The sequence below is a fragment of the Cheilinus undulatus genome, linkage group 4 (genome assembly GCF_018320785.1).
Source record: "Cheilinus undulatus linkage group 4, ASM1832078v1, whole genome shotgun sequence".
NCBI classification, from domain to species: Eukaryota; Metazoa; Chordata; class Actinopteri; order Labriformes; family Labridae; genus Cheilinus; species Cheilinus undulatus.
This window is the reverse complement of record NC_054868.1, coordinates 54400850-54419327: the sequence shown is the minus strand read 5'-3', so window position 1 is coordinate 54419327 and position 18478 is coordinate 54400850. Positions and strand designations below refer to the sequence as shown.

The following is an 18478-nucleotide window of genomic DNA, read 5'->3' as shown; positions in this document are numbered from 1 at the left end:
AATTTGAATTGTTTTCTTGATTTAAAGCCAAATAAAATAGCCAAAAACACGTGTTATTACCAAAAGACTTCTGTATGGACCATTAATGTCTTTGATCATGATTTTAGGTCTCTTAAATGACCCTAATTTTAACAACCTCAGAGCAGACAGACCCTCGTGCCCCTCCGAAAATCTCTTTTACAGGAGGACGAATGTGTGCTGATATATTAAGTCAAAGAGTCTTTGAAGTTCTGTTTGAAATTGTTTGAAGTCTTTACTGGGAATTTTTTTGGAAACTTAAGAAAATATTCCCAAAAGAGGATAAGAAATTGTTTGCATTTTTGTGCCCTTTTACTGAAACCTTAAGAATCTTCACTGGAACTTTTCCTATAAATCTAAGGAAACCTCCCAAGGTAGTAGGGACTTTCAGGAATTTTCATGTGATAGTTCATGAATTTTCATTGAAAGTGTCAGGTAATTTTTAGGAATCTCTTTAAAAACTTTTTGGAATTCTCTCTAGGATTTTTCCCAGAAACTTCTGTGAATCTTCAGTAATACTTTTCCTAGAAACTTAAGGATATTTTCTTCTTGCTCTGTTTTGTTGTGCTTTGTACCATCTGAGGTCCAAATTGCATCATTAAAGTACCTGACATTAGGGTCCAGATTTCTCTTTTAGGAGAGGGTGGTGGGTCCTGAAGGGAGACCAGTAGAGACCCGCTGAACTGGAGCTTTAACCTACTAATTTTCTGATCTGATCCTCATCTGACTTCTGCATGTCATTGAGCTCACAAACAACCTGTGATGTGATTGTGGTACTGTTTTCCCTGTTTTAATGATTAAAATGAATAAAATCAAAAGTCAAATGTCTATGCAGTTTTCAGACTTTGTGCATGGTTTAATTAGCTGTGCCTGTGGATGTGCGATGCAAAGCCATGCACACTAATTGTTAATTATTCAGGCCTGTTTCTGACTTTTTTGAGTATTTCAAAGTGTACAGTTTCAGGAGCCAGGTTTGTAAAGCGTCCTGACCTAGATGTGAACCCTGAGGTTTGATCTCCACAGGCTCAGAGAGCTAATGGGGCTGTTAGGACTGAATAAAAGAGCACATGGAGGTGCAATAAACAATTGAGGGACTTGTGGGGGCCGGAGAGGAAGGAACCAGAGCGTTAGGTCATCCTCTGAATGCTCATAGTGCCACAGAGAAACTTCCCCGGGCCTGCCAGCCAACAGCCCGAGCTCAGACCAGACAAACAAAAACGCTTAAATCAGTGTGAGAAAAAACACAGCAGCCAAGAGCGGCTCAGACTGGGCTGCAGCCCTGCAAAGCCTGCCTCCTCTGCTCGCCGTCTGGCAGGTAAACAACCATTGTTTGGAGGCGCTGTTCTTCAGACGGGCTGAGTCTACAGCGAGCTGCACAAAAACACACACTCTGCTCAGAAAAACAGCTAAATGTTCTTTACCTCTGCTCCCTCAGCTCTGGATTCATCTAAAAACACTTGATCTGGTGTTTCCAGGCCATCCAAAGTTTTGTGAAAATAATGACACAGACCTGGTTGAACGCCATCAGGCGCTGTGAGGCAGCAGTGTTAGACATACGTCTTTCTGGGTCAGTGTATTTTATGGCTTTCAGGGTTTTTTCTGATATGAAAAATCCAAAATCAGGAAATAAGCTGTTTTCCAATTACACTATAAAAATAGAAAAGCTAAACATGCGAGTTTGATATTAAACTGAGAATTAATAAATAAAAAACTAAAGTTCAACCATTAAAGACTGAACAGTTTTTCATTTTATCATTTTTAATTTGAATAAAAAGAAAACAGATAAAAGAATTGAACACTAGTTATCTAACATTCATTCTCCCCAACTGTGTGACCCGGTGCAGGTGTGGTGAAAAAAGCATGTTACTGCCTTGGTTATCTGTCCTTTTTTCTTTCATTTTTTTACTGGAACATAAAAATCCACAGAATAAGTTCTTGGCAAATCACTTTTGGAAAGTTTTTTAAAAGTTACCAAGTACGGCCTCCTATTTGGCAAAAAAATGGAGGGAAAAGCACCTTACATCCCCAGCTTCAAGAACATTCCTTCCATCACCTTTGAAGATGATGTCATCCTTTAATTTCTATAAAACATTCCATCCTGACTTACCATTTGGCAAAAATGAAGGGAAAAAGCCCCAACATCCCTAGCTTCACCAACATTCTCTCCTCTGCCTTTGACAATATCATCCTTTCATACTGAGAAAACATTCCATTTCCTTGCCTTAGAAGATAACATCCTTTCACGCCTATAAAACATTCCACCCTCTGCCTTTGACAATATCATCCCTTCATGCAGAGATAACATTCCACCCTTGCCTTAGAAGATGATAACATCCTATCACACCTATAAAACATTCCACCCTCTGCCTCTGACAATATCATTCTTTCATACGGAGAAAACATTCCATCCTTGCCTCTGAAGATGAAGTCATCTTTCATGCCTATAAAACATTCCATCCTTGCCTTAGAAGATGACAATATCATTCTTTCATACGGAGAAAACTTTCCATCCTTGCCTCTGAAGATGAAGTCATCTTTCATGCCTATAAAACATTCCATCCTTGCCTTAGAAGATGATAACATCCTTTCGTGCCTGTAAAACATTTCACACTCTGCCTTTGACAATTATATCATCCTTTCATGCAGAGAAAACATTCCATCCTGGCCTCTGAAGATGAAGTCATCTTTTATGTTCGTGAAACATTCCACCCTTGCCAACTATTTGGCAAAAACGGAGGAAAAAGGCCCCAACATCCCTAGCTTAACCAGCATTCTGTCCTCTGCCTATGAAGATGATGTCAACCTTTGATGTCTCAATTCCATCCTTGTCTTTTGCATGGCCTCAGAATTCATTCCAGTCTAACCAGTAGGCTACAAAATTTAACGTCTAACTAGTACATCAGTGTTTCCATTAAAGCATGTTTGTGAAAAAACGTGGGAGAAAAGCTGTTCAAGAGGCTCAGCTACCCTTTCAGCTCAGTCCTAGACTCCTCTTGACTCTGGTCTCAGTCCTAGACTCCTCTAGACTCTAGTCTCAGTCCTAGACTCCTCTAGACTCTGGTCTCAGTCCTAGACTCTGGTCTGTAGATCTATAGTAGGAGGTCTGCTGGACTAAGTCATCAGTGATCCTCGTCACATGGAGCTCACCTCTTTTCTGCACCCAGCCTTCCTTGACGACGTTCTGGTCGCTCATGGTGGCTTCTCCTGGTCACCAGTCCTCCCAGTTCTCCCAGTGTGCTGACGGTGAAGGGACAGCTGTCAGGGGGTGGTGGCAGCTGGACCGCCGGCCTCTTGTCTCACCTCTGACCTACCTGTGCCTGCTCTCGCCCCACCTCAGTTACCCCCGGGTCTCTATCCTTCTGTTTCCCACAGTCACTTTCTCTCTCCTCCTCTCGCCCGCCGTCCCGACCTCACTTTCTTGGTCCTCTGCCTCTCTCCTTCTGCTCCTCCTCGCCTCCTTCAGCTTTTTTGTTACTCCACTCTTTCTGTCCCTTCCTCCCTCTTTCTTGCTCGCTGTTTCAGTTTTCCTTCGCTTCTGTTCTGTGGAACTTCTTCTTCTGCTGCTGCGTCCAGGCGCTCCAGCAGTGAGTCAGCCTGGAAGGAAACGGAGGCAGAGAAAGGAGAGAAGGGAGAAAAAACACAGACACAGAGCAGGTCAGTGGATAGTTTCCTTCACACAGCAAACACAGCATTGTTCAGAGACTCCTTACAGCCTTAACACACTTCCTGCCTCCTTAGCTCCTTCTGTCCTTGCCCTCCTTTCTTACCTCTTCACCATTTCTCCTTCTCATTTCCTTCTCTAGCTCTCTGCCTTCTTTACACACTTATTTTTCTGATCCAAATCATTTTTATTCTCTCCATCAGTCTGTTTCCATAGCATCCTTTACCCTTCCTCGCCTACTTGTCCCCTCTCCTCTATTCTTCGTTCCTTTTTCTATCAGAGCATTTCACCGAATCTCTATTTACACATTCAGTTTTAATTGGACCAGTGTTGACCAATCACATATGAGCAGGTTCTGGTGTTTCAGGGTTTTTTCTGTATCTAAAATCTAGTGGTGGCCACCATACCCTAATTTGGCCCTCATCAGAGACAGACATCATTAATCTAACTGTACAAAGACCAAAGATACTATAAGCCTAGCACTGGTTCATGCAGGACATGGTAGTCGAACGCTCAGTTATGATCAGCTGACAGCCAGCTGATCCCAATTATCACCTCCCAGCACCCACAGCCAATCACAGCTCTTTCTGTTGACACAGGCTAGCATTTAAATATGACGCGCTTCTCACTAATCCCTGCTTGCATGAATGCAGATGCACCACACTGCTCCTGCTGCAAAGCTACACCTCCTCCACCCCAAGCCTCCTCCTTTAAAGCAGAAAGCTTCCCCTGCTCCATCCCAGCCTCCTCCTTTAAAGCAAAAAGCTTCAACTCCTCCACCCCAGCCTCCTCCTTTAAAGCAGAAAGCTTCCCCTGCTCCATCCCAGCCTCCTCCTTTATAGCAAAAAGCTTCACCTCCTTCACCCCAGCCTCCTCCTTTAAAGCAAAAAGATTCACCTCCTCCACCCCAGCCTCCTCCTTTATAGCAAAAATATTCACCTGCTCCACCCCAGCCTCTTCCTTTATAGCAGAAAGCTTCATCTCCTCCACCCCAGCCTCCTCCTTTATAGCAGAAAGCCTCACCTCCTCCACCCCAGCCTCCTCCTTTATAGCAGAAAGCTTCACCTCCTCCACCCCATCCTCCTCCTTTATAACATAAAGCTTCACCTTCTCCACCCCAGCCTCCTCCTTTATAGCAGAAAGTTTTTTGCACCCTCATATCCAGATTCATGCAACTATGGATTAATAGCTTTTGAACTACTTTTATTGTATTCAATATGCATTGTCATAATTGCATCCATCTGTATGGGGGTTTCTAGCCGTGCACCCTGACTAACCATGGGAGCAGCTTTTAGCAGAGCCTTCTCTGCCAAGTAATTCTGTAGATCCATTTTGCAATAATATGGTTAAATGTATGCCAAGAGTGTTCCTGACTCAACAAGAATTAAAACGGCTATTGCACATGGAAATAGATGTGGTGTGCCTTTAGCTTTTGACTCAATCTCAGGTGTGCCTTGGGTGAAAAAAGTTTGAGAACCACTGCACTAGACAATCTGTACCATGCCTGGGCATTTCTAAGCCTAAAGTCCAGTACGTTTGGCCAATGAGAGTGTGCTATTCAGCGCTTGGGTGTGACATGCTTCCCTGGCCGCGGCACAAAAGGGGCGAGGTGGGTTTTGGGAAAAGAGAGATAATTTTGGAATAATATTGATCTGCAGTATTTACAAATTAAAATCTCTGATACACATTTCAAAAAATCTATTATTAACTGTAATCTACAGAGCCCCAGACATGACATGGTAAAAAATAAATAAATAAACTGTGGCCACAATATAGCTATAATGTTCGCACGAAATACTAATTCATGGCCACGAAATACCAATTTTTGGCCATGAAATAGGTAAAATGTGCACACAAAATACAAACTAATAATACTATTATCATTCCTGGACAGCTGGGTAAACAAATGGAGCACACTTTCTCTAAGGTCTAAGGTAGAGGCAGTAGAGGGGCTAAAGCTACACGATGGACAGAGATGGTATGACTGAACTTTACTTTAGGCTGGGAATAAGCTACAAAGACATTCTGAAAAGCCTGGCATTGAAGGAACCATTATTACTGAGAGGCATTTAAACACAATATCGAGAGCCAGGTGGCGTTACCAGCGATGGTACAACTTAGACGCCGGGATAGGAAGGTCCGCTCGATTTCCTTACCCAGCTGTCCAGGAATGATATGTCATGTCATGTCTGGGGCTCTGTAGTAATCAAAGCAAATATGATGCAATACATTTTTTAAATGAGGCACATTTAATGATCTGTATAGTAAGTCTGGTAGCACACACACCAGACAGCTGCATGCTCAGCAAACACACTGTCCTACAGAGAGAGGCTGATAGAAACGGCAGGACTTCTCTAGAAACATGGGGAGAGAACTACTTACTTAGTCTACTTTGATTTTAACAAGTCACAAAGATTTTATCAAGGAAGAACTTCATCATCTGTGCACAGCTGCACTATAACCTCAGCCCAGTCCTGTCAGTATTTTTGACCAGTTTTTGTCATTGCTGCATCTTAACGTGAAAGATTTTGGCCTTGTATAAAAAAAGCTTCTTCCCATGAGTGAGCCACAGACAGCAGCTCTCCAGATAAAATAACACACTGATCCCAGGTCAGGTGAAATCACCCCAGCGTCAGATCAGAAATCACAAACATGGTTGGCTTTTACAGCCTAAACAACACCTAATGTATACTTATGGTGAGTCATACAGACTTATAAATTCATCATCAGTGGAGCTCTGTGTGATGACGTTGGTGCGTGACGTACCCGTGCTCAGGCCTGGATGCCTTCAGCAGTATGAGTGCAGGCCAAAAGGGGGTCTGGGGAGGGGAGGGGGTCAAATGGCTTTAGCACAGTGCAGATTGCTTAGTGTGAGTGAGCCCTAAAATCACCTTTTTCATCAGCATCAGCTAAAATTAGTTTGGAAATAGCAGCATATTGGATAGCAGCAAAAAAAAAACCCTAAATATTGTGCATGCCTAGTAAAAAACATACATATGTAAAGTTATGATTTATGAATAAACAAGGCTGTAACATAGCAAAACTGAAACCGACAAAATCCATGGAGATAATGAGCATAACAGCATGTGGAACAGTACCAGGATTATCTTCTTCCCACGTTAGAAATTGGATCTTGATAAACCGGCCAGCACCACAGTGAACTATCATTTTAGTGAGCACGAGGCCTAAGATCTGTGTTTATACCAGCATGTTAATGTATACCCCTTCATTCAAAAATCTATCAATATATCTTCAGTTCTCTCTAAACTGCCCATCCCTGGTGGACTGGTCCTGCTCCTTCCCTCTTCTTCCTCCTTCAATGATAAAGGCAGGGCTGAAAACAAACGGCAGTCCTCCAATGACAACAAAAACAATGGCTGACGGAGCAGCAGCCACTGATGCTCCAGGAGCCGGCTAACGGCTGGGGGCCTCGGTGCCACAGACACCCCCCCTAACCCAGCCTCTTACCGACTGACCGGCATGTTTGGGTCCTACACCGCTCACAAACAAACAAACAAACAATGAAACCAACAAACAAACATAGAAACAACAGCTTTTGTTTGAAGGGCGTGTGGTGTCATTATGTGTTACATAACAACATCCGCTCCGTGCTCCGCTCACTCCGACCGTCGAGACGGGAATTCACATCTGACGGTGGATCTCAAACCGACGGTTCATGACCGAATAACGCCCCCCCGGGCTGAGGTTTGAGGGTGAGGGGGGCGGCTGTGTGAGCCTGTGGCCTGTGATGGCTCGGCTCGGCTCGGCTGGAGGATGACAACTAGCCAGGGATGCTAGCGGGAGGGGGATGATGCTACTGCTAATGTTAGCCGGCTAGCTAGCAGGATGGCTGGCTGAAATGAGCGGAGGCCGACTGACAGTTACTGAGAGGAGATGGAGCCGTCCGCGGTGGGACTATTTCCACCTGTGAGATGGATTCACTCTCACCTTAATCGGTGGGTTTCATTTATTCATCTCAGACCGAAACGCAAGGCTGTATTTTAGAATATTGATGTGCCGTTCGTTAACGAGTCGGCTCTCTGAAACGGCTCTTTTTATAGATCGGATCATTTGGGTTAGATTAGGGAATAGACAGATCCGACTCATTTTTATGAGGAAAGTAGGGTTTAAAGGTACAATATTTTATTCTTAGTTTGAGCAATAAAGGAATTCACAAAAAGGAATTTACTGCCCATAACAAACAAAAAGTGATGCTATCAAAACTGAGTTAAAAAAGCATATTGTGTAGCAGGGCTACCGCAACCCTTAAAATATGACAACAAAACAGACCCACAGCTGTTAGTTAGAGATTAACCCTCATTCAAAGACCCTTTAACTTGTAAATGTGGCCCAAAAAACACCATCTAACTCACAAAATAACACTCAAATGGTTAAATGCTCCCCTGCTTGCACTACAAAGCATCCATATATTCAACTGCTGGGCAATTAATCAAGCTGCAATTTCAATCACAATTTTAGCTTCCCATGATCATGAAAACAAGATAATCATCATTAAATGCTTACTGTGCCCCATGCAGTTTTGTCCATAGAATTTGTTGTGTGGTAAAACCAATTTTTTTTTGTTGATTGTTATTTACAGAGGGGACTAAGCCACTGATTATTTTTCATTCCAAATTTTTTTTTTTTTTTAAATTCTGAGAAAGAAGTCCAGATTCTTTGAAGTCTGAATTTGGACTCTGATCTCAAAATTCTGACTTTGATCCCAGACTCTGACTGACTTTAATCTTATAATTCCGGCTTAGATCTCAGAATTCTAACTTAGATTTTGGAATTCTAGCTTTGATTGGAAATTCTAATTTTGGTCTCAGAATTATGACTCAGAACTCTGCCTTCAATCCCAGAATTTTGACTAAATCTCAGAACTCAAACTTTGATCTCAGAATTCTGAATTTAATCCCAGAATTCTGACTTTCAGCTCAGAATTCACACTTTGATCTCAGAATTTGGGACAGTTTTTATTTAATCAGCCTCACTGAACAGAAAAGTGTAATTCAACATCTCCTGTAACTGTTGGCCACACAAAGTTAGAATGAAAATCAACTCTTTGCTAAGCATTGTTTTTCCCTGCAGTATTTAGACTAAACTGGATGCCTTGAACTTTGCAGTGACCAGGGAAAAATTATTATTATTATTATTATCAGGGGGTTTGACCAGGCCAGGCTTTCTAAGGCTCATTCATGGCACATACGTACAGCGCATTATGTATGATGGGTTAATTTTCTATTCTTTTAACTGGATGAGATAACCTCCCTGACTCGACTGAAGAGAATTTGTTTCAAGCAGTGCCATATCTTTTAGGTTTGGCCAATAAACCTGGAGGAGTTGCAGATTGCCTATCCTCCCTCTATATTATTACGTTTAGTCAAACTTAAGCAGGCAAAGATTGTATGGAAAGTTAATACAGCTAGGCTGTCCCCTAGTTCTGCTTCCTGTCTGTCTTTGAACTACTTCCTTTAGACCACACGTGTCTGTTTCAGACTCTTTACTACAAACAGTCCCACACCTATCAGATTCAAAACCACAACTATACTGGACAACATCCACCTGAAACCAAGCGAGCGCTATTGTTTAGGACAGCAGTTCTCATTTGGTGGGTGGTGACCCATCAGTGGGTCATGGAGAAGTTCTAATGGGAATGAAAAACAGGTAAACAGGCTGTAAGAGGATATATATCTCTGTTTCTCATGTTGTCGGGTAAACTCTGGTTGTTTTTGTGTAATTTCAACATTTCCATGTCTTGGGGTCACAAAGTCTCTTTTCCCCAGAAACAAGGTAATTCCGTGAAGTCAAGAAAAATGACCAGACTCAAAAATTATCACAGAACAATGGCGTCAAACTCCTCCCAGGAAAGACAGGCTTTTTGTTTCAGCCATCTTTTATTCCATCTAAACTACAACATTTCATACTAAATAAGCTTAAGCTAATGTTTTTTTGTGGGATTTCTCTTAGAGGTGTTGGTGGATCCTGAGGCTACACCAACTGAGAACCCCTGGTTTATGACAGACATGAGCACAGTCACCAATATAATCTCTCTAAATATGTATGCCTTTCACTTTGTGACTCCACAAACACTTTCCTGGTGACGTTGATGTCTCTGCAGGCACTAATCCATCCTTATCAAAGAGAAGCCAGCAGCATAATCATATGTTTACGGTTATTTGGAGGGTAAATAAGCATCTTTAAAAGCCACACCCCTGGATCATCTGGCTGAACTGTCACCAGTTAATCCAATACCAGTTAAACCAGCACACTAGGGCTTCTGTGTACATGTTGACTTTACTAGCTAATGCTAGGAGTAAACATTAGCTGACGTCAGAAAGGATAGTGTAAAAATATATGATGACAGCACAGTGAGCTGACTCATACTGGAACATAACATTAAGGGGTGCTTGAGATTTTTTTCTGAGAGGATATCCAAGACATCTATATAAACAAAGTCATTTCAGCCAGTACTGACATATAAATGCAGGGCAGACCTAAAAATTCAGCCTTAGAAACACACTTTCAAGATTAAGGACTGAGGATAAACAAAGAAAGAGGCATAAGGACCTAGATCTGTTGGTCCTGACTAAAACTCCTCTAATTTATTCAAAAATACAGCTCATATCTACAGCCAATACAATATCTACAGCCGTTATAAACCGATATCTACAGCCAATATAAACCGATATCTACAGCCGTTATAAACCGATATCTACAGCCGTTATAAACCGATATCTACAGCCGTTATAAACCGATATCTACAGCCAATATAAACCGATATCTACAGCCAATACAATATCTACAGCCGTTATAAACCGATATCTACAGCCAATATAAACAGATATCTACAGCCAATATAAACCATATCTACAGCCGTTATAAACCGATATCTACAGCCAATATAAACCGATATCTACAGCCAAGTTATAAACATATCAATACAGCCAAGTGACCAAAGTGCTTTCCAATAAAATCAAAACAGTAGGAATACTAAAACAATATAAAACCAATAAAAACAACAATAAAAAAAATACAAGTAATGTGTCATGCCTGAATGTTAAAAGCCAGTTAGAAAAAATAGGTTTTAAGTCTGGATTTAAAAAGGCCAAAGTCAGTTATGGTTCTCATGTCCGGGGGTAGCTTATTCCAAAGTCTGGGCCCCGCCACAGCCGATATAAACCAATACCTACAGCCAATTTAAACCAATATCTACAGCTGATATAAACTGACATCTACAGCCGATATAAACTGATATCTTCAGCCGATAAAAACCAATACTTACAATAAATATATGACAATATATACAGCCAGTTCAAGCCAAAATTTACAGCCAATGTAAGCTGATATTTTCAGATGATAAAGGCGATGATCTACACCTAATATATTGGCCAATATTAAATCTAATACAATAGAATATAGCAGCCAAAATAAGCAGATATTTACAGCAGATATAGATTGATATTTATAATGAACCTAAGCTGATATTTACAGCTGACATAGGCCAATATCTTCAGCCATCATAAACAGATATCACAGCCCAATACAAACCAACATCGAAAGCCAATATAAGGCATTATTACAGCTGAAAATTACTGATGTTTACAATGGATATATGCTGATATCTCAAGCTAATGTAGGCTGATATTAACAGCCAATGTAAACTGATTTCTACAGCTGATTTTAATAGATAACTACAGCTGCTATAAGCCAATGTCTACAGCCAAAACAGGCCATTGGCTACAGCTGATATAAAAGGATAACTACAGCCAAATTAGGCTGATATCTCTTCCTGAAAAAGACTGATATCTACAGCCAATGTATGCCAATATCACGGCTGGTACAGGCCAATACCACAGCTAAAATAGACTGATATCTACAGCTGATAACATTATCCTATAAACATTGTTTCATGTATTGAAGCAAGAACCTTTTCTATGTCAGCTTGTTTTTGTTTTGGGTGGAGGGGGAAGTAGCAGTGAATCCCTCCCATGATTCTCCACTTCCCTTGAAATCATCCTTTGTTATTGTTGTGATTGAGAACTCCTGATGGCAGAATTTACACACTGTCTATGTAATAGATCTGTCTATATTTCTCAGGTTTGAGGTGGAAATGAGCACAGAGCCATTTGGGTGCTAAAGAGTTGGCATGTGCTGCAGAACCGAGCCAAATGTTCCGACTCACGGAGGAGAGCTGAACCTCCCATCACTATTTTTGAAGGATGGGAGACCGGGGAGGAGGAGAAGGAGGAGGGGGAGGGGGGGTCGTTCATCACGGAGATGGGCCGAGGCCAGACGGACGGTACCGTTATGATTCCAGCCTTCCCCTCCTCCTGCAGCAGCATCCCTCCATCCCTCCATGATAGCAGACTGAATGACGAAGCAGCAGCAGCAGCGCTAACAGCAGCTAGCTAGCATGCTAACCTCCGCGACTAACCCCCAAAAACCACGACTGCCACCCTCTCTGCCTCCCTCCCTCCTCATCCTCCCCCCTGTCCGCCCGGAGCTCGTTAAAGCCCGTTATAATCACGATAATAAGCGTTATTTCACCTGGTAGGGTGAAGAATGGCAGGGATGCCCGCTCCTCCTCCTTCTCTGTGGCTCTGGAGCATCCGACGGAGGATCGACCCTCAGCGGTGAGAACAGGACCAGGACAGCGAAGGATCCATAGCTGTGGACTCCGAGTCGGGTTAGTGTGTCCCACAAAGACAGACAGATACACGGACAGATACACGGACAGACGGCCAGACCCGCTCGACTCCTGCTCCCTCCGCAGCTCGGCTCCGAGTCGGCTCCTAGTCGGCGCGTCACGTTCAGCCAGATCTGACTGGGAGGACTCGTGCTGCGTTCAGGGATGCTCGGAAATACCGCGGCTGGAACACTCAATGACCCTAACAGCTGGGAGAGCAGACTGAAAGTGGTGGTTTTAGGCACGCTGTCTTCAAATTGAGGCTTAAAATGAGGATATCAGGGTTTTATCCGGGGCTTAAGAAACACTTCAATACATGAGAAATATCCATCTTTCGTTTATGTGTGTTTTTTAATGATAGCTTCAGTATTTATACTTCTTTTTATGTATTTTCTCAACTATTCCTTTAATATAATCACACGTTTTTGGGTCTAAATTACAAATTTGTTTTACTAATTTTGTGAATTTTGTGGTTTTAACACTATTTAGGTGGAGGATAACTTCACAGAGTATAATAGAAACACATTTAACCGCTCACAAATAAAAAATTAAAGTCAGATAATTACTAAAAAACTCCTTCAGTGGAAATTACAATCTGGTGAACCACAATCATAAAATTAAAGAAATTCTCAATTATTATAAAAGTAAGACATAATTATGGGATAGAAATGGAAATTTTGATAGTAAATCATATTTATATAAGAAAAAAGACCTAGAGTCAAAATTATGAGGCAAAAAACACAATGTAAAAATCAAAATTATGACTGTTAGCCATATAACAATGGCATAAAAGCTGTAATTGTGACGGGATTAAGTAAAAAATATGCCATAGTAAGATATAGTAATGAGACAGAATATCAATAATATGATAATGTATCGAGGGATGCACGATACTGGATTTTTTGTTGATTTCCAATGTGCCAATATTTACAGGTTCATTTCAGCTGATATCTATACCGATATTTAAATATGTTTTACATAACTAAAAATTCAGTCCTTCGAACACAATTTTAGGTTTGAGGATGAAAAAGAAAACTTTTTCTTAAAACACACTTTAATGTTTAAATAATGAGGATGAATAAAGAGAAAGATCAACTTACATAGGTCTGTTGGTTCAGCCCAAAACTCCACTAATTTATTCGTATATATGGCCAAATTTGACAGTTGATATATGCTGATATGCACGGCCAAAATACTGGATGTAAATATCTGCAAAAATTTTGATATCTGCTGATACCGATACTTTGCGTTTTTTGCTAATATCTGCGGATACAGATATCTGGCTGATAATATCGTACATCCCTAAATATATCATAATAATGAGGAAAAATACTCAAAATTTTGAAAAAAAAAAAAAGTCAAAATTGTTGGATTAACAAGTTGGAATAGTAAAGTAAAAAGACAGAATTCTCAGTAAAAAATAAATATTATTATAATAAACCAAAATTATAAGATAGAAAAGTTGAAACTATGAAAAAAGTGTAAGTTATGAGATAAACAGTCAACACTACAAGATAAAAGTCTAACTTCTTAGATAGTTCACATGGTTGGATAAAATGGTCGAAATTTTGAGGTAGTAAGATGTAATTCAAAAACTGATTTAACGAAAACAAGCCACAATTAAGTAAAAAAGTTGACAAGATAGAAAGTCCGAATGCTGACAATAAAAAGTCCATATTATGAGCTAGTACACCATTATTTGATTAAAGTCAATATTATGATAGACGTACTTAAGAGATATGATTTTAAAATAAAGAGATAAAAAAAAGTTGAGCATGTGAAGTAGTAAGCCATAAGTCTGATATTAAAATTAATATTAAGCCAAAACTATGAGATCCACAGTTGTAAATATAAGATAAAAAGTCACGGGTGCAGATGGTCTGTGGCTCCTTTCCCACATCTCTCCTCCACTCTCTCATCCCCATTTCAGACTCTAACCACTGTCTTCCTCTTAATAAAGGCGTTAAAAATTAATAAACAAATTCATAAAAAAGTCAAAGTTATGAGACAAAAAGTCATCTAAAAAAATCAAAATTATGATCATAAGCCACAATTTTGGCATAAAGGCTGAGGTTGTGAGATTAAAGGTGAAATTATGAGGAAAAAAGTAAAAATACTGAGGTTGGTGACACGTGCCCTGGAACCTGAACATGTGAAGGATGTGAGGAGTCCAGAGATGAGCCCAGATCCTACAGCAGCAGGATGGTAGGGTTAGAGCGTGATGCAGATCGTTTCTGACTGTAAGATAACCGCAGGGTTCACACGTCTCACTCTGCGTTCCTCCATCCTAGGAAGCAGGAATTTTACAGAGAGTCCTTGAATGCATCACCTCTCTCCTCATGGCATCCAGGGCTTTTGTTGGTCCCCAGCTTTTGTTGTCTCTCTCTCTCTCTCTCTCTCTCTCTGGTGGATTTATGCGTCCACATTCAGTTCCGTTAGAATCCACTTCCTCCTGATCCTCAGCAGACGCCGGCCCTCTTTTGTCGACTCCTGAAACCTCCATGATTTTATTCAGACAGCCGTTTCTCTCAGACTTTTTTAGACTCTTATTAATTTATTTATTTAAGCTCACCTAAATGTATATGACCCCCTCCTCCTACCCGCCCCCCCATCGCTCCCTCCCCAGCCCTCCTGTGAATGGGGGCTTTGTTTGGGGATCCTGGTCCCAGTCTGGCTGCAGGCCTCTGTAGACGGGACGGATGCTGCTGCTCTGCATTAATCAATTACAGTCTGTGACAGAACAATTCATAGTATGAGAGCAGACGGCCTGTGGACATTGTTCAGAGGTGTCTGACTACTGTTAGTACATGACCTCAGCGAAAAATAAAGATTTACTACAGAATTAATGAGAAAACAAACTTTATCAAACAAAAGAAATGTTCTTTTTTCTCACAATCTGATCATCACAGATTTGAACTTTAAAAAAAATAGTTTTATTTTCTTTTTAAAAGCCTTTAACTTTAACTTTTTAGTCTTTTCAAACTTTTATTTCTTTCAGTTGTTGTTCAGTTCAGGTGGTTAGGTCATGCCCCGTGTTAGAGGACGGCCCGTGTCTGAGCCCGCTCTCTCGTCCCTGTTTCTGCTTATATCCACTGTCCTCTATCAGCAAAGGCATAAAAAGCCCACCAAAAAACATGTTATTTTGTCCCGTTTCATGGTTTTGCCACACCTTTGTACAGTCTTAGGCCCAAGCTCTACTGTTTGCCTGTGTCACAGAGATCCTGGTTACCGTCTCTGTTGCTCCGTTGTCAGGCTGCAGTGTTGGGTTTCTCTGATCTCCTACAGAGTCGAGGGAGAGATGGTGAGGACGATGCTTCTGCTGAAATAAAGTGATGTAGATTTAAAGGATCTGGTCTCTGTTCATAACCTTGGAGTCCTGGTCAGAGGTCAGGAGAGTTCCCTCATCACCAGGTAAGACTGGGCTGTTTGAGAGACTAATAAAGAGGATTTATGTCAGGTCAGACATGATTTTTGTCTCCTGTGTTTACCAGTGAAGGAGCTCTATTCATCATTTTTTAAAATCATGGATATTTGATCATTTACTTCTGTAACTGCCTCTCAGTATCTTTTGCATTTTTCCATTCCTTTCCTTTAGTTTACTTTTGGATGACCTGTTTGCCAATCATCACCTTCTCTGTCAGCTGATGATGGCTCTTTGATTCATTCTTTGGACTATGTAAAACTGGGATCCTCTTCAAACCAGAACGAGTGAGTTACAAAAACATCAGTATCCTTGATGTCTCTATCGTTATCAGAACACAGATATACCAACAATCTCTCACTGATGATGAGCGTCCTCTGATGACAACTCTTTAAAAATGGATGAAACTGGTGACCTCGCAAATTCAACACACTTATCTAAAGTTTACAACGTCTAAAGCTTCACCAACATTCTCTCCACATTAAAAAAGATGTGATCCTTTAAAGACTATGAAACATTCCAACCTTTCCTTTAAAGATGGCCATTCCTTAAAGACTACAAAACATTCCAACCTTTCCTTTAAAGATGGCCATTCCTTAAAGACTACAAAACATTCCAACCTTGTCTTTAAAGATGGCCATTCCTTAAAGACTACAAAACATTCCAACCTTGTCTTTAAAGATGGCCATTCCTTAAAGACTACAAAACATTCCAATCTTTCCTTTAAAGATGGCCATTCCTTAAAGACTACAAAACATTCCAACCTTGTCTTTAAAGATGGCCATTCCTTAAAGACTACAAAACATTCCAACCTTGTCTTTAAAGATGGCCATTCCTTAAAGACTACAAAACATTCCAACCTTGTCTTTAAAGATGGCCATTCCTTAAAGACTACAAAACATTCCAACCTTGTCTTTAAAGATGGCCATTTCTCAAACCTTCACTGAGGTAGAAACGTCCTGACCTTCTGGTTCTTCCACGTCTTCGAGTCGACGCAGCCCTTACTCTGCAGCGATGGCAGGATCTGGTGTCGCTCTGAGGCTCTACGAGTTCAGAGAGTCTCAGGACTCCAGAGACCGCGACGGACCGAACACAACAGCGATAAAGTGAGTCAGCAGTGATTTTAACCTGCAGGAGTTTAGTACATCCACATCTACAGTATATCATATCTAAAAATGAGAATATCATGAAAAAGTTCAATAGTTTTTGTCACTCATTTCAGAAAGGTAAACCCATATATTACATAGACTCATTACACATAGAGTGAAATATTTCAAGCCTTTATTTCTTGAAATATTGATGATTATGAAAGCCCAAAATTCAGTGTCTCAGAAAATTAGAATATTACATAAGATCAATAAAAAAAGGATATTTTCAACAGAAATGTCAGACTTCTGAAAAGTATGTTCATTTCTATGCCCTCAATACTTGGTTGGACCTCCTTTTGCATGAATTACTGCATCAATGCGGCGTGGCATGGAGGCGATCAGCCTGTGGCACTGCTCAGGTGTAATGGAAGCCCAGGTTGCTCTGATAGCGGCCTTCAGGTCATCTGCATTGTTGGGTCTGGTGTCTCTCATCTTCCATAGATTCTCTATGGGGTTCAGGTCAGAATCAAGCACAGTAACACCATGGTCACTGAACCAGCTTTTGGTACCTTTGGCAGTGTGGGCAGGTGCCAAGTCCTGCTGGAAAATGAAATCAGCATCTCCATAAAGCTTGCCAGCAGAAGGAAGCATGAAGGTCTCTAAAATGTCCTGGCAGATGGCTGCGTTGACTGTGGACTTCAGAAAACACAGTGGACCAACACCAGCAGATGCCATGGCAGCCCAAATCATCACTGACTGTGGAAACTTCACACTGGACTTTAAGCAACGTGGATTCTGGTCCTCTCCACTCCTCCTCCAGACTCTGGGACCTTGATTTCCAAATGACATGGAAAAATGTACTTTCCTCTGAAAAGAGGACTTTGGACCCGCTGAGCAGCAGTCCAGTTCTATTTCTTCACAGCCCAGGTAAGACGCTTCTGACGTTGTCTCTGGTTCAGGAGTGGATTGACACGAGGAATACCACATTTGTAGTCCATGTCTAGGATTGGTCTGTGCGTACTGGCTCTTGATGCGCTGACTCCAGCCTCAGTCCACTCCTTGTGAAGCTCCCCCACGGTTCACTCTGTGAACAACCAGCTTCTTTAGCAATGACCTTTTGTGGCTTCCCCTCCTTGTGGAGGGTGTCAGTGACTGTCTTCTGGACATCTGTCCAGGGTGCAGTCCTCCCCATGATTGTGTAGCCTTCTGACCCAGACTGAGAGACCATTTAAAGACTCAGAAAACCTTTGCAGGTGTTTGGAGTTCATTAGCTGATTAAGGTGTGACACCATGACTTTACAATATTGAAGTTTTTCACAATATTCTAATTTTCTAAGACACTGAATTTTGGGTTTTCATTATCTGTAAGCAATAATCATCAACATTTCAAAAAATAAAGGCTTGAAATATTTCACCCTATGTGTAATGAGTCTATATAACATATGTTTACCTTTCTGAAATGAGGGACAAAAAATATTGAACTTTTTAATGATATTCTTATTTTTTGAGATGTACCTGTATTTATGAAAACCTCTGACACATGATGCTGGGGCTCAGGTAGAAATGAGACTTTAGTGTTATTAAATCATGTCTACATGCAG

General features: G+C 41.1%; 1 protein-coding gene across 1 annotated transcript in view; it reads right to left on the bottom strand.

Annotated features, from left to right (window-relative positions):
* The window catches only part of akt3b (v-akt murine thymoma viral oncogene homolog 3b), a 38793-nt gene extending 26220 nt beyond the window's left edge, over positions 1–12573 (bottom strand). The window contains exons 1-2 of the mRNA XM_041784059.1: positions 12230–12573; positions 3166–3612 (exon numbers count right to left, since the gene is read on the bottom strand). Coding sequence (XP_041639993.1) covers positions 3166–3211 — 46 coding nt within the window. The 5' untranslated portion in view covers positions 3212–3612; positions 12230–12573. The remainder of the gene's footprint in view (positions 1–3165; positions 3613–12229) is intronic.
* Between the last annotated feature and the right edge of the window lie 5905 nt (positions 12574–18478).